The sequence below is a fragment of the Cydia pomonella genome, chromosome 14 (assembly GCF_033807575.1).
Source record: "Cydia pomonella isolate Wapato2018A chromosome 14, ilCydPomo1, whole genome shotgun sequence".
NCBI classification, from domain to species: Eukaryota; Metazoa; Arthropoda; class Insecta; order Lepidoptera; family Tortricidae; genus Cydia; species Cydia pomonella.
The window spans coordinates 3,949,592-3,975,885 of record NC_084716.1 but is presented as its reverse complement, the minus strand read 5'-3'; the positions used below and the strand labels follow the sequence as shown (position 1 = coordinate 3,975,885).

The following is a 26,294-nucleotide window of genomic DNA, read 5'->3' as shown; positions in this document are numbered from 1 at the left end:
AAAATGAATAAAACTTGGTAACCACAAATAAAATGGCTCATATTATAATTGAATATGAAGGTACAAAAAAAATACATAAATTTGGCTTTTATAGAATTTATCAATAACCTCGGGAACATAGCGTAATAAAGTACACCCGCCATTCTGACTGTCAGGATGGCGGGTGTACTGTTTTTTGATGATAACTTTGTGTTCCGGTACAATTTTTTTTAACGGAGGTATTAAATAGTACAAATTAGGTACAAAAATATGGTATGGTTTTCATTTAATTTTATTTAGGTACACCCGCCATTCTGACTCTCACTGTATACAAACAAACATTTGAATCTGTGTAATATTTGTATGGAATGTATGTATGATACCTGTAAGTCCATTCAATTATAGGCCGAGGGGATCCCCTCGCCTCACATTCCAGGGTAGCGTTCATTCCTTGCTTCAGTTGGACGTCTAACAAATCGAACTCTGATATAAAAGGTGGAACTGGAAAAATATCGTATTTATTGCAGCTGACATTTCATTTCGAATAAAACGTCATCTCGGCTGATATTAAAATAGAGGTCAAATCAAATTCCTTTGTTTCTCAGAACTCTTGGATGTAATTAAAATATCGGTATCAATAACGTAAAGTGAAAATTACGACGAAGGGTTGTGAATATAGGCCATTATATTATGGCTTTTGAACATACTATAGGGAAGTAGATAAAAGGGTTTTGAGCACTCTTAGCTTCGTACCAAGGACATCGACATTAAACTGCCTGACCACAGTGCCGTGCTTATTACTGGCTATGCACTTATATACTCCAGTGTGATGCAGTTGCAGATTTATAAGCTTCAAACGAGGTCTGTCTTCGCCTAGCATTACTCGGGAGTTCGCCATCCATTTAATCTGCAAAGAAAGCAGTAGTGAGTGCGATTAGGCTTCACACATTCGTGAGGAGGCCACAGATGCAAAATCTCTCTATTACGTGCCAATTTTTTTTACGGCACTGGCGCAGTCGGTAGAATCCTTACCAAGATTGACAAACATACAGATCTACTTCAGCGGACGGCTAGCAAATTCACAAACACAATCGGTCAATTTTCACATCTTTTTTAGGGTTCCGTACCCAAAGGGTCAAACGGAACCCTATTACTGAGACCCTAAAAAGTACTAACAGTAAAAAAATCCTTGAGAAATTTGAAATCATACCGTAGCGCTCGGTCTCGCATCGACATCACACTCCAACCACCTATCCTCTCCCCGCACCACTGTCACATCTCCTTTCTCTTCTTTTATGAACCGTGGAGGCCATTCTACCAGCACTCGCACTATAGTGTGAGTGGAGCCTATAGCGTTAGTTACTACGCAGGCGTATGTGGATTCGTTGAGACGAGATATGTTGGCGAGCAAGAGATGCCCGTGCGATATTAGTTTGGCATCCTGAAAATTAAAGTTAATTTAATTAATAAGTCACTTAAAGTTTTACGCTCATTACATCAGCAGGTCGCCATGTAATGTCGACGATAAACAAATGATAAACGAATGAATGTTAAAGTATGAATGGAATCATTGTTTATTTTGTGCTATCAGTTTGAAGTATGATTATATTATATATGGTTTTTATGGCTTATTGTTTTAACAAATACGATCTGTACACGCTCTTATTCTCTAAACAAGTGTTGTATTAAAAGCTTTTTGAATACCTCGTACGCTTAGATACTTTTGCAGCTGAATGTACTCCAAATTTCCGTGAGAACGCCGAGTTCGGGGAATATGGTATCAAACTTTGGCAATCTTAAGAAAAAAATGACATCATGATTTTGTGCCAAAGATTTTAAAATTTAAATTTCTCGTGAAGAGTTTAGAAGAGGAAATTATGGAATCGGCTTCATGCAAATTCATAATGGAATCGAACCTTATACCATGTGACTGAGCTATTTCGCGAAGCTTTTATTGGACACTCCGCAGAAACGTCGGTTCCTTCTACAAATGTGATTGTTGATTGAGACTCGTCGGCTTGAAGTTTTGAGGGCAGAGCTAAAAAGCAAGAAAATGTATAGCTGTGAAATAAAATTCAATTCAACAATGGTTAAGAAATGTAAATCTTTAAACTTTGCTGACTACTGAGCCATCATAATACAGAATCCGTTTTTTTAATATATAACCCAACCAAAGTAAGCAGTTGGTAGGTAGAGAACCCTGTCTATCACAAGACGAAATTTCTCCTGCCATCTAGGTACTTTAGTTATAGTCTAGATTGAAGTAGGACAAATATTGATTTTCAATACCCTAGGCTTCATTTTTATTATCCTGTACTACAATTCGATTGGTTAATGCAATTTGACTTTTACAACTGACATTTTAGTACATAACCAGACTTTCATTTTACTCAACTCAGTTAAGTTATACACGGCTAATTAACTGCTTTATTAGTCTCTTGATAATGTCGTGTAACAAATGCCGCCCAACATGTACCAATTCATGAAAAATTAGACCTAGAAAACACTAACAAATAGTGATTTTTTAAAAATAAACACAAACTTAAACTAGACGTAGGGTTAGTGCCATAAAACAATTCTGAAGGATTCTTTTAAATGTAGTCTTAACTACCTACAACGAATAATCCTTTCGTAATAAATCGAGCGGCAATGTATTTCGATCATGCCCATCACGGTCATTTGTGATAGTTGTGTTGACGCGTCATTAAATGCGATGTTATGAGTTAAAACAAAGTAATCACACATTGCATGCTGAATTATTTAATATGGAAAATACGTCGTTCATTTTGTATGACTTACTTAAAGTTCTACGTCCCCAAGGTGGGGCAGAGGGCGTCCACAGTGCGCCGCCATCTCGTTCTGTCTTGGGCTGCGTGCTTCGCCTCAGGCCATGATAGCCCGATTGCTGTCAACTCGGATGCCACTGAGCGCCGCCAGGACTGTTTGGGACGTCCTGATCTTCTCTTGCCTTGCTGGGTCCATTCTAAGGCTTGCCTAGGGATGTGGCCGGGATCTCTTCTAAGAGTGTGACCGATCCAGGTCCACTTGCGGTGCACGATCTGGTGACCGATCGGAGTTTCGCGGCAGGTACCTAATAGGCGTTCATTAGATATTCTCTCGGGCCAGTATATCCCGAGAATCTGTCGAAGGCACCGGTTAACAAACACTTGGATCCGCCGCGTGATGTCCATAGTGACCCTCCACGTCTCGCATCCAGCAGCAGCAGCAGCACGGTTTTCACGTTCGATCGGAAATTTTTCAATTTTACTCCTCTCGTCAGTTTTCGAGACCGCCATATGGGACGAAGTTGTGCGAAGGTTGCCTTAGCTTTGGCTATCCTAGAAGCGAGGTCCTCTTCAGTTCCTCCGGTTTTTGACAAAACGCTGCCCAGATAGGTAAATTTATCTACTCACTCTATCTGCTCAGCGCCAAGATTCAGCGCTAGCGAATTTCCCCCCTTCGTACGCATTTCTTGGGTCTTCCGGGAGTTGATTTTTAGCCCATCAGTCCTAGCCTCTCGCTGTAAGTCGTCTAGAGTCGCTTGCATGTCGGCGTGTTTGTGGCTAAGCAGGCAGATGTCATCAGCGTAGTGTAGGTCATCCAGCTGACCGGTTAACCCCCACTCTATGCCTCGGCGTTTACCATCATTTACGCGGTGCATAATTCCCAGTCCATTTTGTATACAACGTATGAATTAAAGGTGTTAATTACAGCCTAAACTAACTACCCTTTGATTATGTGGCCGTATTAAAAATACGCGCTGTACCTACATCTCTAAATACTTACTATAAATCTCAACAGGAACTGTTTTATTGGCCGCTCCAACTTTGTTCTTCGCCAAGCATGTATAGAATCCGCTCAGATCCTCAGATGGCGACTTTATAGCCAGAGTCCCGTCAATGTCTACGTCATATCTGCTATCTGTAAAGTTAAATAGTGTAAAGATAAATGTAATCGTGTAACCGGCGGTGTGTATATTTGGGCTTGCATTAGTTCTGTTTCGTTCGATTTTACAACAAAAAATTTAAAGACAAATTGACTTAATGCATGAATAATATTTTGCAATTTTTGTTTAATAATCTCGTTGAAATATGAAATTCGCAAGTAGTTGTAACATTTTTGTAAATATTTTAACATTGTAGGTTTAAAAACGTGCAATATTAAAAAAAAATACTGCCCTAACCTGTATAATTTTTTTTTAAACTTACTCTTCACGATTCTTATGCATACATTTTGGGCGTTTGGGCGCAGCCCATAGAGAGATGACGTCATATCACGCTCGCTTTTTGTATGTATCGTTTTCGCTTTTGCAATTGCCATCTTACAAAAAATCATGCTTGAAGCATTCACAAAAACAATAACTTTTAGAAAGCAACCCCTCCCCCTTTTTGTTTTTATTAGGTGCAAGCAAGTCTGATACTTGTTTAATTTCTTAACAAAATTTATATCTCAAAACGCACTGGCGCAGTCGGTAGGATCATTACCTTTGTCAAGATACACGTCATCTTTCATCCAGTAAATGTATGGTCTAGGTTTGCCTGTAGCTCTACACTTAATCTTCAGCAGCAGGTCCTTTTCTGTCGCTATGTATGGCCCGGTGTAGTTGTCTTCTAGAATCCTTGGTGGCTCTAAATTTAATTAATCACATTTTAGGTATTTTTACATTTGGCTCGGACTACTCAATTTTTAAACCGTGGGCTGATAAAACCCGACAGATTTTAAAGGTGTATTGTTGACCGCATTTAACTAAACTAAAATTCAGTACAAAATTTTCTGAAATCGGTCTTACAAGAGCGAGAGGCAGCTATCTGCTATAGGGAGCGTACATGAACTGTAGGTGTAGGGGGCACAATGAATATGGGGCTTCTGTGTTGCCCCCTATTCATTGGCGCGAAGACTATATGTCAGACACTATAATGCGCAATAGCATAGAGAAATAAGAAGTACATAGAGTGCACACTCCATATATCAGTTTTGGTACCAAAACGCTTATTATTTTCGTAGTCGACATCTAGCATCGAGTAGCGGAATTGCTAGTACTGCTACTTGACAATAGATGTTGCGACGAACGAAAAGTCTAATGCTCAACCATTTTCAGGTAAAATTATAACCAGAGTAACCGGAACTCTATTTTCAACACCTAGGCTTACTCCGGTTATAATATGAGATGAAAATCGTTGAGCATTAGACTTTTTGTTTGCCGCGACATCTATTGTCGAGTAGCAGTATTGAGAGTTCCGCTATTTGACGCTAGATGTAGACTACGAAAATAATAGTATTTTTGATATCAAACCGTTGTATGGAGTGAGCACTCTTGGTCTTCTTAATTCTCTTTGGCAATAGAACAGATTTAGGTCACGAGGTGGTGGACTCTCCAAGACGCATGGTCTCTATAGTTAATGACGAAATTAATTAACCGCGTTGACACTATTAAAGACCTAGGTGTCATATTTGACCCGCATCTTAACTTTCATGCTCATATGAGAACCCTAGCTACCGAATGCTATCGGAGATTGGGATTTGTCATCCGTAACGTTCGTGATTTTGACAACACGATTGTTATCAAGATTGTTTATACCTCTCTAGTTAGGAGTAAACTGGAGGCAGCGTCTGTGGTGTGGAACCCCCATGAGGTCACTTACGCTTTGCTTCTGGAGAAAATCCAAAAGACTTTTCTAAGATTTTTATTTAAAAAAGTCTATGGGTATTATCCTTTCCTTTACCCGACAAAATATTTACTTGGAACTCTGGGTTTTAACTCCTTAGAAGTGAGGCGTAATTATGCACTTATGATCGGCGCGTGCAGAATATTACGTGGAGATTCAGACTGCCCTCAGCTGGTCTCACAGCTGGTACGCCTCCTCATCCCTTCTCTGTCCGTCGCTCCTAAAGCACGCACGAAGGCGTACAGGCAATCACCACTGGTTCGTGCTTTGCACTACATCAACGCACTTCTCCAGTCGGCTCCAGACTGCGATCTTTTTGCCAGTAATTGGAGGCAAATTTGTGAGCAATGCAAAAACCATTGTGAGGCAATGGATGACCGTCCGTCCTCAGTTAGTTATTAAGGTTCTCCTGTGTTTTGTAATTCTATTTTTATGTATAACACAATTTAATGATCTACCTACTTAGTCCCAGATTGTATTCTGTACCTGATGTGTATGCATTTATATACTTCCTGTCCTAAATTTCGCAGTGCATTAGTATATACTGTAATGCTGTGTAATTTTGTTGTTGTTAAAATAAAATAAAAAAAATAGTGAGGTGGTATAGGTAATACCAACCTATACCATTATCTCTCTCTAGCAAATTGCTGCCTTCTGTTCTTGGGGAACCGTATGAATTAGATCTAGTATTACCGTTGACTCGTAAGTCGAAATTCTTCCTTGCAACTCCAGCGATGTTTTCAGCTAAACACGCATAAAGTCCTTCTTGTTTTGCGCTCGCACTTGTTATATTCATCGTTCCGTACTCGTTGAAGCTGAAAAGTTATTTTATATAGTTTTTTTTAATAATTTACGTCGGTGGCAAAGAAGCATACAGCCCGTCTGATGGTAAGCAGTCTCCGTAGCCTATGTACGCCTGCAACTCCAGAGGAAGTACATGCGTGTTGCCAACACTAACACTCCGCACCCTCGTTGAGCTCTGGCAACTGGCATTACTATTTTTATTAGTTTAGGTATTGGGTGACCTTATGGGGAGATGATGTAACTTTAACACTGATTTATTCTAACTCCATAAACACAATCTCAGAAGGTTACGTAACTATGTATTTAAATACAATGACGGGACCAGGACCAGGCGTCGCCGCGATATCGAACTAGTTAATTAAGTATGTGCGCACTGTATGCCTTGCGCTGAGTGACTGACTGGACTTAATGTTCTTTCGAACTGTATACCGAAAATGCTGACTCTAAATTGCGTCACCGCCATGTCCCTACATTAGTAATAGTGGCATGAAAGTTCCAAAAGTCCTAAGTGCCTATTTGTTGTTCTGTGTTAGTATAGAAACCGTAGAAGTTAGAAAATAATAATAATAATAATAATAAAATACTTTATTGTGCACTACAAAGAAACATACATGTTACAAACAAAAAAAACTCTAAATCTACTAGGTACTAAGTTTATTTATTTATTTGAAATGGGATTTAAAGTTAGCAAGTTAAGAAAGCTAGTCTTTATTATGCTTACCTTAGATTAGAACTGTTTTTGTTAATAACAGTGCCATTAAACTCCCAATATATGACCGGCAGTGGGAAACCAACAGCGTCACAATTAAGACTTACGTCTGTACCTATGAGGACATCTGTGTCGGTGTCCAGAGGAGGTTCAATTGATGGTGGAACTAAAACAATTTTACATGAAATATTTGATAATGGTAAGGTAATAAATAGAAAGCGAAGCAAGTAACAATGTGCCCCTGTGTCTAACTTTACTGTTAGCAAGCGGCGACCGGACATTCCGCCATGCTGCAAATTGATTCTTAACGTTATTACTTAAGGGCTCAATTTGAAATGACAGAAGCGCCGCAAGAGCAAGGCTACTGGTCTATAACCGCGAAAATTGAAGTTTCGTAAATGCGGGCATCTTTCTCTGTCACTCTAATTACGCCTTCATTGGAGTAAAAGAGAAAGATCCCCGCAATTTGCGAATTCCGGTTTTTGCGGTAGGTCAAGTATAGGTTATGTAACAAGATCTGGGATAAGAGAGATCAGCTTACCCCAAATATAAACGTTGTAGCTAAAACTTGTGTTTCCATATTTGTTTTTAACGATACAAGTATATTCGCCGAAATCCGTTAAATTTGCCACAAATCTGTAAAAGAGAAAATTATTTAAATTCAACCATTACGAATTCTTAACTTTAGGAGTATTTTAATGTTATTACATACCTATATTAAACTGGGTTACTGACTTATATTAAGTCAACGTCTGTGTTTTACGGAAGTTTTGTTATTTTAACGTTGATTGGGTAGAACCGCTACCTTCAATATTTATAAGGTAAGGTGCCCTAGTCCTCGACATGTTCATGCCCAATAGGCGACACAATGCCAGATTTAGTTATCTGCATTTTCATCGCTCGAATACGCAAGAGTGATAGAGAGGTTAGATAACGAAATTTCGATTTTCTTGTTTCGCAGTAGACCCCCAGAATGTGATGGATTGTGTTAGTGGCGCCCCCTACGCAGAGTTTCGCGTAATCTTCCGGTTATCATGGACCTCGATTCTGTTCTGTGGCCACCTGATTTCCGGTCGAAGGGATCCGGTGGTCTAACTAACTAGCCTAACCTACTCGTAACAAACTATAGCTGTTCCAAAAACATCGTCAAATAATGTTTTTTTAGGTATTAGATCTTCCTACATGACAAGGAGTGAAACCTACCTCATCCCAAACTCGTCAATATATTTCCGGTCGTGATTGATTTCATCCCCGTTCTGCAACCACGTGACTTCGGGCCGAGGGTAGCCGTGGGCCTGGCACGGCAACTCCACTAGCTGCCCTTCTACGAATTGCTGTGGTCCTGGCTCCATTATTGGCCCAGTTATTTTTGGGGGAACTGAAATTATTTTTACAGTACATATGATGTTACTTTACCGTACTAGTGAGAATATTAGCATATTACGTTACTACGTCGAACATTTAAAGGGCCATATGTACTGTAAAACGTTGTACGATACATGTGCGAATAGGCAATTCGCACTTGTATCGTAATGTACTATTACACTACATATGGTGCTACTTACTCGTTGCGAATTTCCTATTTTTCGCACTTGTATCGTAATGTACTATTACACTACATATGGTGCTACTTACTCGTTTCGAATTTCCTATTTTTCGCACTTGTATCGTAATGTACTATTACACTACATATGGTGCTACTTACTCGTTTCGAATTTCCTATTTTTCGCACTTGTATCGTAATGTACTATTACACTACATATGGTGCTACTTACTCGTTTCGAATTTCCTATTTTTCGCACTTGTATCGTAATGTACTATTACACTACACATGGTGCTACTTACTCGTTTCGAATTTCCTATTTTTCGCACTTGTATCGTAATGTACTATTACACTACATATGGTGCTACTTACTCGTTTCGAATTTCCTATTTTTCGCACTTGTATCGTAATATACTATTACACTACATATGGTGCTACTTACTCGTTTCGAATTTCCTATTTTTCGCACTTGTATCGTAATGTACTATTACACTACATATGGTGCTACTTACTCGTTTCGAATTTCCTATTTTTGGCACTTGTATCGTAATGTACTATTACACTACATATGGTGCTACTTACTCGTTTCGAATTTCCTATTTTTCGCACTTGTATCGTAATTTACTATTACACTACATATGGTGCTACTTACTCGTTTCGAATTTCCTATTTTTCGCACTTGTATCGTAATGTACTATTACACTACATATGGTGCTACTTACTCGTTGCGAATTTCCTATTTTCTGCACTTGTCGTTCGTACATATGGTGGTGCTTTAATGCACTAGTGCGGGAATAAGCACTGTCCGTGCCCATGTCGAAAATAAAAAGAGCCATATATACTGTAAAACTTTGTACGATAAACGTGCGAATTTCCTACTTTCCGCACTTATATCGTAAATGACTAATTTGATATTGAGCAAAATTGATTTTTGATTAGTGTTGATTTTGAGACCCAAGCAAACAAAAGATTATATAATATTTAGATTATATTATATTATATTTTTATTATATTTTATTTTATTTTTATTATATATTTTTTTTATTTTTATTTTATGATTATATTTTATTTATCAGAAGCGTAGCCACAGATTGTAGTAGTCAGTGGTGCTAGTTTTGAATCTTGCTCGAACATTATTATATTACAATAAATATTAAGAATAAATAAGCACATTAAGAAGAGGTAAACAACAGGCGGTCTTATCGCTAAAAAGCGATCTCTTCCAGACAACCTTTAGGTAGCAGAATTAATAAATTGATGTCATGTCAGTAGGTGTTCCAGATGCAATAAAAGAAGTCTAGCACAGAATACACACGAAACAAAATATCATACAAATGAACATAAAATACATATACATACATATATAAAAAAACATAATGTGATTTTACTCAATGTTTTCTTGCATCAAAGCTTTTTCGAGCTGCTGACGGGAAAGTTGGTTATATTTATAAATAAATAAATATTATATTCGTTTTAGGATTTAGTTTTTTTTTATATTTATTTAAACAATTAATTTATATAACATTACATACACAAAAATCACTATGTCAAAACGCATGCACATAAAAAAGAAAAAAAAGCAAACAAAGACACAAAAAAAGAAAAAAGAATTAATATACTACCCTACTTATAATATCAACCCCATTCCGACTCCCACCCAGTCCAAAAGTACCAAAAATACTTGCGGAATTGCCGCCCTGGATGGCAAGCGATATTTGTTGGACTAAGTAGGAGCCTGAACGGGGATCGCACCTCCTAATTATTTCTCCACTACCTAAAGGTTGTCTGGAAGAGATCGCTCTGTAGCGATAAGGCAGCCTGTTGTTTACCTCTATCTTCATGTATTATGTATATGTGTTTCCATGTACATTTTTTTTCAGAGGTTGTGCAATAAAGAGGATTTGTATTCTATTATTTTTAATGATTATCTTGTAATACAGGCTTCCGTTCCGTAAGGTTACTTACCATAGACAATTACTGTGAAGTTTTTCTGCGTCGAGCCCAATATGCTAGTAGCGTTGCAGGTAAATAATCCCGAATCATATTCTGTAACTTTTTCTATAACCAATTCCTGGTTATTATTTAAATACCTGGAAAATAGAATATTAATTATTTTATGATATCATGTCATAATTTAGGGTACCTATTTTAATTTATTGTAGCAAAGCTAATAAAAACCATGCATTTACGAACAGACGAACAGAATAGGGTCTTGCTTCTCAAAATATGCATTTTAGTAGACAATCATTCATTTAGTAGTCGTAACCAGATCAAAACGTACAGTAGTCTGGTAAACAAATTTGAGAGTTTATGCAAAAAGATGGACCCCATTTCACAATTTACTTTAATGCCTACTATTTTGTTTATTAGATTTAAGTTTTAATTGATTTGAAAATATGTACCTAGTTTATTTCGGAAACAACTATTGTAAACCTCAAACGGAAGAGCGGGGTTTCCTGACACAACTGTGTGTCACAATGTATACATCTGTATACATTCATCTACTAGGAAATATCCAGCCATTATATTATAATTGTTATTTATTTGTTACCCAAATAAACATGTTTCCCTATCCCCCTACCCCCCTAAGGTTGTCTAACCCTAACCGTAAGGTTGTCTGGAAGAGATCGCTCTTTAGCGATAAGACCGCCCGTTGTCTACCATAGTGTAAGTTGTGTGATTAATTTTTATGTCATTATGTTCTTTTCATATTGGTGAGCAATAAAGAATATTTGTATTGTATTATATTGTTAATTGATATAATTTACCAGGATATACCGAACCAATATTCAAACACTTACATATTTTTCGTATATCCTATTGGCATTAAGTCCTTGGTCCAAGTGACCCACGGTTTTGGCAAGCCCTCAGCATGGCACGAAAGAGTCAACGGTTGTCCAGCTTCGATTTCCAAAGGTTTGGGGTCTATCTCGTTAGATTCAATTTCTGGGGGGTCTGTGGGAAAGAATTGCCAGGAAACATTTAAATTGTATTTTATACAGCTTTTCAGTCGAGTACCGTGTTTAGGCCACGAAGCTTGCTGAGTGGCCTAAGTAAGTTACGAGATTGAAAAGCTTGATTATATCACTATCGATCGTATACAATATTTTTTATAGGCATTTTCACTTAACTGTGTACCATTAACGGCCGGTTAGCAATCGCCAGAAAACTGAGGGTCAATGTCAAATCCCATGCATATTGTCAGGAATGCGACGGTTAGGCGATACTGAAACACAACCTAAGTCGTGCTATAAAGTACAAGTTAAAATGAAAATACCCTTCTACGAATCAACTAAAATAATACTTTTTCTACAATAAAATCTAAATAATTAAACAAAATTAGGTAAGTATCTCAATAGATAAAAATGTAGTACAAAAGACATCAACGCACTTCTTATCATTAAATAGTAGCGCGTTGGTTATTTTGTTCTTATTTTGTTCTCGGTCAACCGGTTTGGCCTAGTGGGTAGTGACCCTGCCTACGAAGCTGATGGTCCCGGGTTCAAATCCTGGTAAGGGCATATATTCGTGTGATGAGCATGGATATTTGTTCCTGAGTCATGGGTGTTTTCTATGTATTTAAGTATTTATAAATATTTATATATTATTATATATATCGTTGTCTAAGTACCCTCAACACAAGCCTTATTGAGCTTACTGTGGGACTAAGTCAATTTGTGTAATAATGTCCTATAATATTTATTTATTATTATTTATTCTTGACCGCGGCGACACGATACGTGATTGGTCGAATTCATTGCAGTTGACTAAAGCGTTTCGAAAGTAGTAATTTTATTATAGTTGAGTCGGGAGTCCATAGTGAAAAGTATACGATTACAGCTCCATATATGCAGTATTAATTCAACAATTAAAGTCGACGAGTACAAAATAGTTATTTACGATACAAGTGCTGAAAATGGGAAATTCGCAACGAGTGGTGATAAATTAAAACACGACCGAAGGGAGTGTTTTAAATTGACACGAGTTGTGAATTACCTATTCGCACGCGTATCGTACAACGTTATACAGTACATATGGCTCTTTAAAGTTTCGACATATGGACGGAAAGTGCTGATTCCCGCACGTGAGCGGGAAAGTAGCACCATATGTACTGTAAGAATATTTTAATTTACTGTCTTGCATTTTTTTATGAATGACCTGTCCATTTTTCCGCTTCTTTTTTGTTAATCAGATTTTATGGCCTTTCATAGTGATCAAAAAGTTTATATGTATAACAACCATGGCGCGTGATTTTAATACTGACTTTATTTTGTGTCTCTTAAGGTCGATAATCAAATGTATTAAAATCATGCCCCAAACTAGAACTAGTAAATTACTAGACAAAATAAAACTAAAACTCACACTGAACCACCAACTTCACGTCGTAATAATCTCTCCCCAGTACATTTTCCGCAATACACCGATACAAGCCAGCGCGGTCAATAGTGACATTTGATATGATGACCGCAGTTAGATCCTGACTTGTCATGTTCCTCGGTAAGTGACTGAACTCTTGGGATGAGTCGGGTAAAAATTGCCATGATAATGTTGGCGTTGGATTGCCCCTTAAAACGCTGAAAAAAATTATGAATAGAATCAGGCGTTGCTTTGCGGAAATCCATACTAATTAAAAATAATAATAGCACTAGATTTATTTACTTCAGTCAAATGTTTGAGCGGACCTCCGGCTGCTGTTAAGATGGAAATACAATTCATTATTACATCTACTCTGTCGCCGGGCACTTTTTGTAGGAAAGCCAGTTGGTCTTAATATGGGGTGGTGCTTCAGAGATAAATACCATTTTTGTTCTGCAGAAGAGGGCTATTCGAGCAATATATAAAATGAACCATAGAGACTCACTGAGAGATAAATTTAAGGAAATTGACATCATGACAGTGCACTGTCAATACATTTATGAGAATATTCTGTATGTGCATAAAAATATTACCGATTTTAAGAAAAATTGTGACATTCATAATATTAATTAATACTAGAAATAAACATAAGCTCGCCGTGCCCTTCACTCGGCTCCATAAAATTAAAAAATCATTCATGGGTAATTGTGTGAGATTTTATAATAAACTTCCGAACCATATTACTGAGTTATCAATTAATAAATTTAAGAATCATGTAAAGCGTAAACTTATTTCTAAAGCTTATTATACCACACAAGACTACATGAATGATAAAACAACGTGGGATTAATTGTGATTCGAAATGATTAATTATTTATTATATTTGAATAATGATGATGAAATGGATATTCCAATGTATGCATTTCCTTTGTTGTTTTTATTATATTTGTTTGACATTTAGAATTTATTCTAGAAACAATCTAGCCTAGTATTTTTTATAAATTTTTTTTGTATGACTATATTTTGTGAAATTCTTAGTATTAAATTTGATCTATGAATTATATTCATTAGTATTATATATGGAATAATATTTACAACATCAATAAATTGCTCTGATAATTAGATTAAGATAATTATATGTAATACTGTCTTACTATTCATAAGTGCTTGTTGCTAGGCCTACATGAATAAAGTATATTTGAATTAAATTGAATTGAATACAAAAAGTGCCCGGCAACCGTGTAGGTATAATAAGCGCTTTAGGTAGTTTTCTTCGTAATAAAATCTGGTAATAATGGTGAGACTATAACGATACAAAATCTCACCTACATGTTAAAATAGTAGTATTTCCTTTCGTTGACACCACAGTTCTCGGTTCCTTGGCCAACGCTGGAGTTTCTGAAAAATAAAAACAAAGTGTTCAGTATTTTTTGAATTTTTTACAGTTCAAATTGTCATGCAAAAGTGCATGGCGCCTTTATTAATGAACTTTTTTTTTCTTAAAGCCGGCAACGCACTTACAACCCCTCTGGTGTTGCAGGTGTCCATGGGCGGCGGTAATCGCTTACCATCAGGTGATCCGTCTGCTCGTTTGCCTCCTCTACCATAAAAAAAAATGAATTCATTCATAATTACTCCATGCAGTGTCGCAGCTCACTGTAGAAAAATGTACACAGGGCCTCACGAGATTATCGAGTTCCGGCATCACAGGCTAGTTGGATACCTAAACTATTTCAATGAAGTAGATACATACCTAGACCATAAACACTTAAGGTCCCATTCACAACTAGTTCCTCATATCCATTACTAGCCTTACACACATAGAGCCCGAGGTCATCAAAGTCAACTCTTTCAATCGCAATGTTGTCGCTAGACATCCGTATATTTTGTTTAGTACTTATTTCGGTGGTATTGTGGTACCATTTTATTTGGGCGGTTGGATATGATTCTATTTGGCATACCAAAGTTACGTTGGAGTACAGTTGTGTTGATATATCTGCAATAATAAAATAATATAATGATGCAGTTCTGAGGCAGAATATTTTCAGAAAAGGAAGAACGAAACACAGGCAATACGAAAAAGAATATTGGTATTGATACGTTGGTACGCACGGATTAGCACGTGATGAACTTGTAAGTAAAATATTAGAAAAATTCCCTCGATCGGATCCCATTCTAGTGACAATCCGACAAACTGTAAGTGTACTCTTTAAAACAACAATAAAAACAATTTAAATAGAGCCAGCCGTCTAGAAAATGTATAAAAAAATCCTTACAAATTAGAACAGACGAACAGGCAAAAAAATCTTGCAATATTTTTTACCCGAAAATCCTTGCAACAGTCTCATAGGCGTCCTGACGCTGACAGTGACGGAGTCCTGGTGAATGCCCGCCGCATTTTCTCCGAAACAGAAGTAAGTCCCATCCACTTTCGTGGTCTTACTGTCGATTTCTAAGACGCTTCTGTAGACGTTCGGGGAAATTACTGAAACCTGAATTGTAGGAATGTGAAAATTAAATATAATAATTATAAATACCGATTGACCAGATAAAGTAGTCAGTAGCCCGCCCGAATTTTACAATATCATCACTCATAGGTACTACTTATAACACTCCCAGGCTCTCTTTATTCTTTTAAATAAGTGTAGGGGTAGACCTCGGCGGACTTTCTCTGATCAAATCGGGGAAATCCTGAAGAAAGGCCAGGTCAAGAGCACCCTAAACCGACGAGCGTGTATAAGGAATGTCATGAAAGTGAAGGAAGCGAAAGAGGTATGTCAGGATCGTAGCAAGTGGAAATCCGTGGTCTCTGCCTACCCCTTCGGGAAATAGGCGTGATTGTATGTATGTAAATAAGTGTGCAAAGTTGCATTTTGTCCAGTTTTCTCGTTTTAGCTGGATGGATTTCAAAGTGATGATACTGAATGATAAATATATGTATGATAATAAAAAACAGCTGTATTTTCCTCGTGTTTGTTTAACCCTTTGAACGCTTTACGTCATAAACTAGTTATTTGTGTCCCAAGGGTTGCAAAGTAGGACATTGCGTGCCGCGTGTAAATATAATACTATTTTTCTGTTCGACGGAGGCGGAAAGCGGCAACTACGTTTAGCACAGCGGGAGCAAAGCTGACGCTTTCCGCCCGGAGGGCAGAGAAAAAAATCCTACCACGCCAAGGCTACGGGCGTAAGCGAGCTAACGTAAACCTTACTTGAAAATGTGAAAGTTACTTTGACAGCGTGTGTCATGGCGTACGCTGAGCGTACGCCATGACACCTATAGGTGTCGGTGGCGCTGTGGTCACGACTAGTTACGACGCCTTTAGGTGTTCTTGGCATTCAAAAGGGTAAGGCCTTTAGGGAACAATTTTGTTTCACTAGGAAGCAAAGTTAGTTTGCCTATTAAGATTCCACATTTTAAAATATTTCTCTTGTTCAGCTGTCGATATTAGCACGAGGGGTAAACAGTAACTTTGCTAGTTTGTTAAACATATTAAGCTTCAACACTTACGGTATTGTTAAGAAAAGTCTCTGTTTCCCTATGCCATATTATCCGCGGCTCCGGCTTGGCTTTTACTAAACAGCTGATGCTGTATGCCGTGCCATTCAGTAGGGTAATGTTTTTATCTCCATTGATTTCCACTTCTGGTTTTATTAGAGCTATTATTTGGACGAAATCTGACACTGAAAAATGCATATCCAACGTTAGGTATCAGAGTTATCAGAGTAATTAATTATAGAAAGTTATATAGGCTAAGAAATATTCATGCTTCGATTTGACAGCTGATTATATTATGAGCATTTTTGATATTTTGGAGAAATTGAGTAGCAGTTTTATAAAAAGAGATATACCTCTATTATACCTACGTAAATAAATTTGAGTGGTGAAGATATTTTGAAATGCGAATTTTAGTGTTAATATATAACATATACAGAGTAATTCATGAGACGTGAGCAGGACTACAGCCTACACAATCAGTAATGTTAATAATCGTTCACCATCATATTAAGTAAAACAATCACGCTTCTTTTCTATTATTTAACTTTTTGGTAAGGAAAAATTACTCTACTACAATCATGGACACCCAACAACACAAAGATACAATACAATCTTTGTTAATTGTGATTAACAAAGATTAAACCTCTTTGACCGTTATGACAGCACTTTGATTATGAAGAAAATAAAATGTCACACTTGAATGAGATACGATTTTTCAAAAGTAACCAGGCTTCGATGACATTCAGTTTGCACGTCACCATGATGTCACGTGTCCGTCTTATGAATTTTCAATCTGACGGTCACGTGACCTGACGCGACTGACGGTCGCGTGACCTGACGCGAGTTTAACATTTTTCCCCCTATTACAAAAAGTGCACACCGCCGCCAAAGAAGTTTTCACTTCAAAAACGTTAAGGAAGAGTGCAGGACTCTTGATAATGTATGGGGGCCCTAGTATATGCGCTGTGGGTGGAGTTTTAATACTAACTTTTATAATCTCATTTCAGAGCCGAACCAATCCAAACACAGCATTATCGCTACTATTGACTGACCGTCTCTCCACTACAGCGCTGTTATATAACCACTGAACTTCACTGCAATGTTCAACTATACACACTAGTTGTAAGGAAGAGTGCAGGACTCATGGTAATATATGGGGCCCTAGTATATGTACTGCGGGTGGAGTTTTAATACTAACCTTTATAATGTCCTTTCAGAGCCGAACAAGTCCAAACCCCATCTCCATCAACCGCTCTTTCTAACACAGCATTATCGCTACCATTGACCGACCGTCTCTCCACTACAGCGCTGTTATATAACCACTGAACTTCACTGCAATGTTCAACTATACACACTAGTTGTAAGGAAGAGTGCAGGACTCATGGTAATATATGGGACCCTAGTATATGTACTGCGGGTGGAGTTTTAATACTAACCTTTATAATCTCCTTTCAGAGCCGTGCAAGTCCAAACCCCATCTCCATCAACCGCTCTTTCTAACACAGCATTATCGCTACCATTGACCGACCGTCTCTCCACTACAGCGCTGTTATATAACCACTGAACTTCACTGCAATGTTCAACTATACACACTAGTTGTATGGAAGTGTGTAGGACTCTTGGTAATGTATGCGGCCCAAGTATATGCGCTGTGGGGGGAGTTGTGATAGTGATGGTGAGAGTTTTAGACGATTGGCCACCTGAAAGAAAAGAGGGTTTTTTAATGACGTTTTTGAAGGGCATAATTAAGTAGATAAATAGTTAAATTAATTTAACTTAATTGTTACTTCAGCCACTAAACATAGTTTGTGCTTAAAATGAGAGCAGTATCTCAGTTATTTGCAGACCTAGGATAATTATTGCGCTTTTGAATTTGCAATATTAATTTATTTTATTTGTTAGCATTCAACGACGACCGGTCTAGCCTAGTGGGTAGTGACCCTGCCTATGAAGCCGATTATCGTGGGTTCGAATCCTGGTAAGGGCATTTATTTGTGTGATGAGCACAGATTTTTGTTCCTGAGTCATGGATGGGATGTTTTCAATGTATTTAAGTACTTGTATATTATATATATCGTTGTCTAAGTACCCACTACACAAACCTTCTTGGTGTGAAAAAAAAATTTGCAATATTTGCTAAATTTGGTTCTTTTTCTAAAAAGGTGAAAAATGCAGGGGGCGTTATACAATACAAAAAATATTCTGATAATTGCATTTACCTTCATGTGCAGCTTTACACGAATAAACACCGCTATCTTTTTCCTTTACATTCTCAATTACTTTATTAAAATAGTAGACTCCATCGTTATGCGCCTCCACGTCCAAGTAGGTTTCTGAAAATATTTAAATATATTTTAGCTTCAATAACTCCGATAGGTAACTCCATGGTCCATGATTTGCTTAAATGAGGGCTACCGTATTTGTGCTCACCAGTTGGCGCCACTGTAAATGTAGGGCCTACATTTACAGTGGCGCCAACTGGTGAGCATTGTGGCCTACATTGTAGGCCCAGAAAAACATCTAAAAAATCTGCTATGCTTATTTTTTTTTATCAATACCTTTCAATATACACAAAGGTATTTTAACGTCTAAATTTGTCGCTTTTTCAATCTGATCAATTTTGCATAATGTCTCCTGGCACTTTTTTTAAACCACTAATATTTATTTAATTATACGAGTATCTATTGCTTACCACGATTAACCAAAGATGGAAAAAGATTTACCACAATAATTAATAAGGAGTCAAAATTCGCGATGAATAAGCTTGCAACCTCCCAACACTGCATTTGACATTTTGAAAGACCTCCGCCTACACTAGCGCCCCTAGCGGCGAAATTAAACGCGGTAGCCCTCATTACCAATGAAACAATAGAAGTGATTTTTTTACGAAGGATTTTAATTTAATACTGTCCCATTGATGGGACAAGAGATATAGATTTGTTAGACCTGTACCCCAAAAGCATTACATAATAATTAGTTAAGCACATTAACTTCACATCACAAGGGATAGGGACCGTGCGCGTTGGAGGGTCTGCCATCTTGTGGCCTGAATCGAAACCATAAACATGTACATGTACACGTCACGTGTTTTCTTGTACATAGTAGGTTCTGCCATCTTGTGGGCTACATCGGAACAAAAAACATCACATTTACGCCTCGCGCCAAAAATCTGACGGCTGCTGTGCTGCCTCCTACAGTTCATGCACGCTCCCTATACTGTACAAAGTAGAGCTCCTTACGGTGGTACTGTCAGTGCAATTAAAAACTGTCTTCGATCCAAACAAAAGTCTTGAAGTATAGGGAGCGTGTATAAACTGTAGGGGGCAGCACAGGAGACGTTAGATTATTGGCGCAACGTGTAAATGTGAAGTTTATGCTCCGAATATAGGGCTACAAGAAAACGCACGAGAACGGTAGATGGCAGCACTTGATTTGGCGTGAAGTGTCAATGTACATGTTTGTTTCCAATCCAGGCCACAAGATGGCAGACACTCTAACGCGCATGGCCCCTATAGGGAGCGTGCATGTGTAGGAGGCAACACAAGAGCCGTCAGATTTTTGGCGCGAGGCGTAAATGTGATGTTTATTGTTCCGATGTAGCCCACAAGGTGGCAGAACCTACTACTCACAAGAAAACACGTGACGTGTAAATGTGCATGTTTATGGTTCCGATTCAGGCCACAAGATGGCAGACTCTCTAACGCGCATGGCCCCTATATCTTGTTAGAAAATTGAATCTTGTATTAACACCCTTATAATACCAACCATTCCACGCATGTGTGTATGACACTTAACGTGTTTTTAGTCTGTATCGCTGCTCTTTTTATACTCCCTTCTTTGGCTTCGACATCGCCCGTGGTCGGACATGTAGTCTCTTAATTTTCAATCACAACCATTATAATGTAAGTGCTGCGACATTAATCAATAAAGAATAAGTTACTGTCTTCAAGCTGTGACTATTTTATTCCACTGCCCCGCGGAACCTCGGTTCTGCACAATATATCTTTCTTAAAATTTGGCATATATATGAAGACATGTTTTCACGATTGCAGCGCCACCTGCGTTAAGCTTTGAGCGTTTATCCTTATTATTTTATCATTTAAGTATATAAGGAAATTTTAATTTATAGTTGGTCAAACCAATTTGTCAGTAAATAAGAACAAAAAAAACTATACTCATCCTTTTCTTTTGGATGCTAGTACTAGTGTAAGACAAAGATAGTATGACTCCCTCTGTCTATGTTTGAAATGAGATAGCCCTTTGACAAACTATATTTACTGTTAATTATCTTACCGTTTTGAGAGTCCCTCCCTGTGAACGTGAGCTGATATGTAGTCAAAGTAATCTCGGATGCCACAGAACAGTATATTGACAGATCTTCTCCCGCCATCAACGTTTCGCTGCTGGCCGTCATTGTTACCACTGGTGGTTCCGCTGGAAATTGATTAGATACATACATTGAACCTTATTTTATTGATAAATTTTATATATATATACAATACAGTTGGGCTAATATGGTCGGCTCTTTACGAGTATCATTTGTCACCATGCCTGTCACGTTCTCACAAGTATGTAAGTGCGAAAGTGACGGGCATAGTGACAAGCGATAAAAATGGAACCATTCTGCCACTGCAGATTAGGAGCAATTCGTAATTGTTTTTAAAACAGTGAGTAGACTATAGTATAGCACTGTCTAGGTACAATAATCTGACCTAACCTAAACCTAGATTATTATTTAATTATCGACCGGGATATGGACCAGGGATCGGAAACCGGTATTTTTTGTATGGGAACAAAAACGGTATTTTTTCGTTCTTTGTTAATTACTTCATTTCTAGTTAGGCAATCTAATAATACGAAGTCGTTATCTGAAAACACAACTGAGTCCTACATTTAGAGTATAAAATAAACCGAAATATATGGTTATTTCGATGTTTTTGCAAAAAACCGGTTCCGATCCCTGATATGGACCGTGATTGCCTGTTGTATTGTTTTCGAGCTCCTTATATTTCGACGGAGTTACATGCATCGGGTCTTGTATATCCCGGTCGATTGAAGTCTAATGAAACTAACCATGAATCATTCAACATTGTTAACCTAAACCTTTTTACAAGCTTTTATTTTGTCCTGTTAGTATGTATGGGACAAATCTTGCAAGTAAAATTTGACCCACTTCCCGGTTTCCGATGAAGCCGAAAATTTGCATACATATGTAAGTCGGGTGACAATGCAATATTATGGTACCATCAAGCTGATCTGATGATGGAGACAGGAGGTAGCCATAGGAACTCTGTGATAAAACAACGCAACCTAATTTTGTTTGGGGTTTTTAGAATTGCCTCGATGAGTATTAGTTGCCTGTGGTAAAAAAGTACAGTCAGCGATAAAAGCTGACGTAGGATATGAAAAAAAAAAACTTCAACACTGTCAAAAATCGAGAAAAGCGTCCGATCTTAGGCGACCCAACCTCACCCCTATCAAACACTAACGCCGATAAAAATGTTCTACAAAGTTCGATTTACGTACCTATTAATTCCACTTCAGTGGTTATTTGCTTCACTCCCGCCACGTTTCTGGCTGTGCACACGTACGTGCCCACATTTTCCTCACTCATATTCCTTATTACGTACTGAACCGATGTACTCTGTCTGAAATAGATGCACACTCAAGTTAAATCCTGAGAGCGAAGCAAAGGTGTCACATGCGCGTTATTAATCTAGGTAATGTCAAAGATTGATTGTAATTGTAATAGAATAGTCTAACTAAAAATGTGATCACTGAATTTTAAAACATCAACTACAATGAAATTTCTATAATCCGGCACTTCGATGGTCCGGTATACCGAGTAATCCGGCACTAAAATTGGGGTACAATAGTTATTTGTGCAACAAGAGAGAAAAGTTATTTTTTCTTGCGAGTGTTGATTTTGAGTCCTGAGTAAGCGAAAGACTCAAAAACACGAGATGTAAAATAACTTTGCCTAACATACAACTTTTCACCTTTCAAGTTTAACCACATTTATTTACATTCATTCATGTAACAGAGAACAAAAATTGTTTATAACATCTGTATTCATTACCTGTAATGGCTGTAATGCACAATATATAAATAAATGATTCTAAATGATTCATGAATGAAAAGCATCATCATTATGACGAAAGCTTGTCTCACTCCCTGGAGTAACGAAAGTAGGCTTGTTCGAGATGCTGAGGTGAAAATGATCATTCTATGTATGTCCTAATTTACTATATACGCTTACGTTATCGCACTTTAATCTCTTTATAAATGGCTAAGGTCTAGATAACAGTAGGATTTTCTTTGAATTTACTATTTCGTTTTTATGCACGAAGCTTGACATTGGGCCTTAACCGCATGCGTCTGGTTACGTCTTTTTTCGAAGGGTTTTAATAATAAAACGCGACAGTAAGTTTTAACACTGTGTCGCTGAAACCAAAGAGTAAAATATTGGCTAGAACTTACAAGCTCGAAATCTGCGGTTGAATTTTCGTGCCATCTTTCATCCAAAACACGTTTACAGGCACCAAGCTCTCCACATCACAATGAAGTGCCACTGTGTCATGCCGTAATGCACGAATCTAAAACATAGAATTATATTTATAATATATATATATATATCTCTCTGCTTTGCCTAAAGGTTGACTGGTAGAGATTGCCTCATGGCATTAAGTCCGCCTTTTGTACTATAAGGTTTTGTGCAATAAAGATTAAATAAATAAATATAGAGTAATATAGTCTGCCAAGCCAAGCCAACACCGGTAAATTAAAAAAATGTAGGCGCGAAGGGTTATCGTCCCATAGGAAATTTGAATTTCGCGCCAGTTTCTACTGACAAACTTGTTTGACAGACTATATATACTTAAGAAAAAATAATTTTTATTTTTTCTCTGGATTATTCGACGCTCATGCCATTATTGTTTCTTCCTAGTCGCGATTCTGCACAACATGGATTCCACACATTTGTTTTTGATCACATTCTTTATTCTTCGCAGTCATTAGTTTTATACAATCCGGTTTCTTCCTAGTCGCGATTCTGCACAATATGGATTCCACACAGTTGCTTTTGATCACATTCCTTATTCTTCGCAGTCACTAGTTTTATACAATCCAGTTTCTTCCTAGTCGAGATTCTGCACAATATGGATTCCACACATTTGCTTTTGATCACATTCCTTATTCTTCGCAGTCAGTAATTTTATACAATCCGGTTTCTTCCTAGTCGAGATTCTGCACAATATGGATTCCACACAGTTGCTTTTGATCACATTCCTTATTCTTCGCAGCCAGTAGTTTTATACAATCCGGTTTCTTCCTAGTCGAGATTCTGCACAATATGGATTCCACACATTTGCTTTTGATCACATTCCTTATTCTTCGCAGTCAGTAGTTTTATACAATCCGGTTTCTTCCTAGTCGCGATTCTGCATAATATGGATTGCACACAGTTGCTTTTGATCACATTCATTATTCTTTAATATGGTACGCATTTTTTTATTACCATTTTTTCTGGGTAACTGAATAATTATAATTAAGATTACGTTTGCTTTTGAGGAGTAAAGGTACAATTAATGAGTAATGAAAATGTATCACCATTCTCGTCATTACAGTCATTTACCACATTCACTCTAGCAAAACGGTAATGAATATTAAAGAATGGTTATTAAATATTTCATTACCATTATTAAATATTAATCTATGTTTTTTCCGTGTGATTAAATTAACCATGGGTTATTATCATAAAATCTTACCAATTCTTCTACACAAGGCACCCTTTGCCTCATTTACAGATATCAACATGCCTAAACAAAAGAAAACTCAAGAGGAAAACTACAGTACAGTCAGCGTCAGAGATATGTGCCCCCCCCCCCCCCTACATAGATTGGTTGTATGCAGGGGGGGGGTCACATATCTCTAACGCTGACTGTACAATGTACCTACATGGGAAATAAATTGATAGCTTTTTAACTGATTTTCGTCGAGCTACATCAAACTACTGCCTGCGAAGAATAATGAATGTGATCAAAAGCAACTGTGTGCAATCCATATTGTGCAGAATCGCGACTAGGAAGAAACCGGATTGTATAAAACTACTGACTGCGAAGAATAAGGAATGTGATCAAAAGCAAATGTGTGGAATCCATATTGTGCAGAATCTCGACTAGGAAGAAACCGGATTGTATAAAACTACTGACTGCGAAGAATAAGGAATGTGATCAAAAGCAAATGTGTGGAATCCATATTGTGCAGAATCTCGACTAGGAAGAAACCGGATTGTATAAAACTACTAACTGCGAAGAATAAGGAATGTGATCAAAAGCAAATGTGTGGAATCCATATTGTGCAGAATCGCGACTAGGAAGAAACCGGATTGTATAAAACTAATGACTGCGAAGAATAAAGAATGTGATCAAAAACAAATGTGTGGAATCCATGTTGTGCAGAATCGCGACTAGGAAGAAACAATAATGGCATGAGCGTCGAATAATCCTTTTCTCTTTGTAAAAGTAATCGCCGCTAAGACTAGTATGCAACGATTAATATATTCATTTTATTAACTTGGGTTTTACATCTCTACGTAATGTCTTATTCGATATCTACTCCCTTAATCGGTGTTGGTTGGACTAGTCTAAATCCAAGCTAGTTAGACGAGGCCTAGTGAGGTAATTACCTTTTTAGGAGCGGTCAAATATGGAGCATCTGTAAAGAGAACAAATATCAATTACATTCACATATTTTATACAAATTAAAAAAACCTCAGCAAATTTAGACATTCGACTCGAGATTGCTATAATTTTTCGCCGGTTTTAATATATTTATTAAATGTGACCGCGGCCGACAAAGCGCCTTACTTTGTAAAAATACGAAAAATCTGTCAAAGCGTCCTTATGGCAAGCAACAAAGTGGGACGTTTTGTCAGCCGTGGTCACAAATATGAGTAATTTTGTTATAAATGGAAGATTGCAAGTCACCTGGAGCTTTGGCCTGAACAGCCGTTGCGCCGACTCTTCGTATTTCTTGTCCGTCTTCATCCATACCATTAATCTGTAAATTATTATTTGTAATAAGTAATATTGATGTAAGTTATGAATTATGATTATGAGATAATAATGAAGCAACCGGTATTGTGTGTAACCATTTGATTTTCATTTCAGAGATTTCACAGCAGAGAAATGAAAATCAAATGGTTACACACAATACCGGTTGCTTCATTATTATCTCATAATTGTTGTTGTTGTTGTTGTTATTCGGATAAGATGTGCATGTGCAAACACATAGCTCGCTCTAAAGAGTATACTATGAATTATTAGAAATGTTTTTGGGCCTCAAACCCTAAGCTGTTAAACAAAAGGCATTGTTTCTTTTGTGGGCCGCGGTGCCCGCGGTGGCTACCTAATTTCTAAAGTTGGTTTTGCCCTTTCCTGCTGGCTTAATCCTTCTCACTGATGAGAAATTAGGTAGAAAGAATAGCTTTTCAAATTTTTCTATGAATTTCCATTTAGGGAGAAAACGTTTTCCACTAACTAAATCCTTACAAATCACTTTGATTTTGATGTCGATCGCTTCAGTATAAGTAATATATTATAGGTTTATAGGTTTCGCGTTATTGGTAAAAAAAAAGGAAAACCTATAAACCTAATGTTTCATTGTGTCAATAACATACTAAAAAATCATGGAGAATGGAAATTATATAGAGGTGTCAAGTGCTATAAAAAAAATAGA

The 26,294-nt window shown here is 37.4% G+C and overlaps 1 protein-coding gene across 1 annotated transcript in view; it reads right to left on the bottom strand.

The window, feature by feature from the left end:
• Positions 1 to 26,294, bottom strand: part of LOC133525316 (hemicentin-1-like) — a 52,780-nt gene that overhangs the window by 16,029 nt on the left and 10,457 nt on the right. Inside the window, exons 8-31 of the mRNA XM_061861604.1 lie at positions 25,544 to 25,616; positions 25,243 to 25,271; positions 23,037 to 23,152; positions 22,083 to 22,204; positions 20,850 to 20,990; positions 18,740 to 18,889; positions 17,993 to 18,256; positions 16,569 to 16,741; positions 15,381 to 15,549; positions 14,811 to 15,053; positions 14,383 to 14,455; positions 13,064 to 13,275; positions 11,503 to 11,656; positions 10,667 to 10,791; positions 8,362 to 8,536; positions 7,700 to 7,794; positions 7,171 to 7,324; positions 6,339 to 6,460; positions 4,464 to 4,607; positions 3,766 to 3,900; positions 1,896 to 2,017; positions 1,190 to 1,420; positions 733 to 886; positions 363 to 480 (exon numbers count right to left, since the gene is read on the bottom strand). Coding sequence (XP_061717588.1) covers positions 363 to 480; positions 733 to 886; positions 1,190 to 1,420; positions 1,896 to 2,017; positions 3,766 to 3,900; positions 4,464 to 4,607; positions 6,339 to 6,460; positions 7,171 to 7,324; positions 7,700 to 7,794; positions 8,362 to 8,536; positions 10,667 to 10,791; positions 11,503 to 11,656; positions 13,064 to 13,275; positions 14,383 to 14,455; positions 14,811 to 15,053; positions 15,381 to 15,549; positions 16,569 to 16,741; positions 17,993 to 18,256; positions 18,740 to 18,889; positions 20,850 to 20,990; positions 22,083 to 22,204; positions 23,037 to 23,152; positions 25,243 to 25,271; positions 25,544 to 25,616 — 3,494 coding nt within the window. The remainder of the gene's footprint in view (positions 1 to 362; positions 481 to 732; positions 887 to 1,189; positions 1,421 to 1,895; positions 2,018 to 3,765; positions 3,901 to 4,463; positions 4,608 to 6,338; positions 6,461 to 7,170; positions 7,325 to 7,699; positions 7,795 to 8,361; positions 8,537 to 10,666; positions 10,792 to 11,502; positions 11,657 to 13,063; positions 13,276 to 14,382; positions 14,456 to 14,810; positions 15,054 to 15,380; positions 15,550 to 16,568; positions 16,742 to 17,992; positions 18,257 to 18,739; positions 18,890 to 20,849; positions 20,991 to 22,082; positions 22,205 to 23,036; positions 23,153 to 25,242; positions 25,272 to 25,543; positions 25,617 to 26,294) is intronic.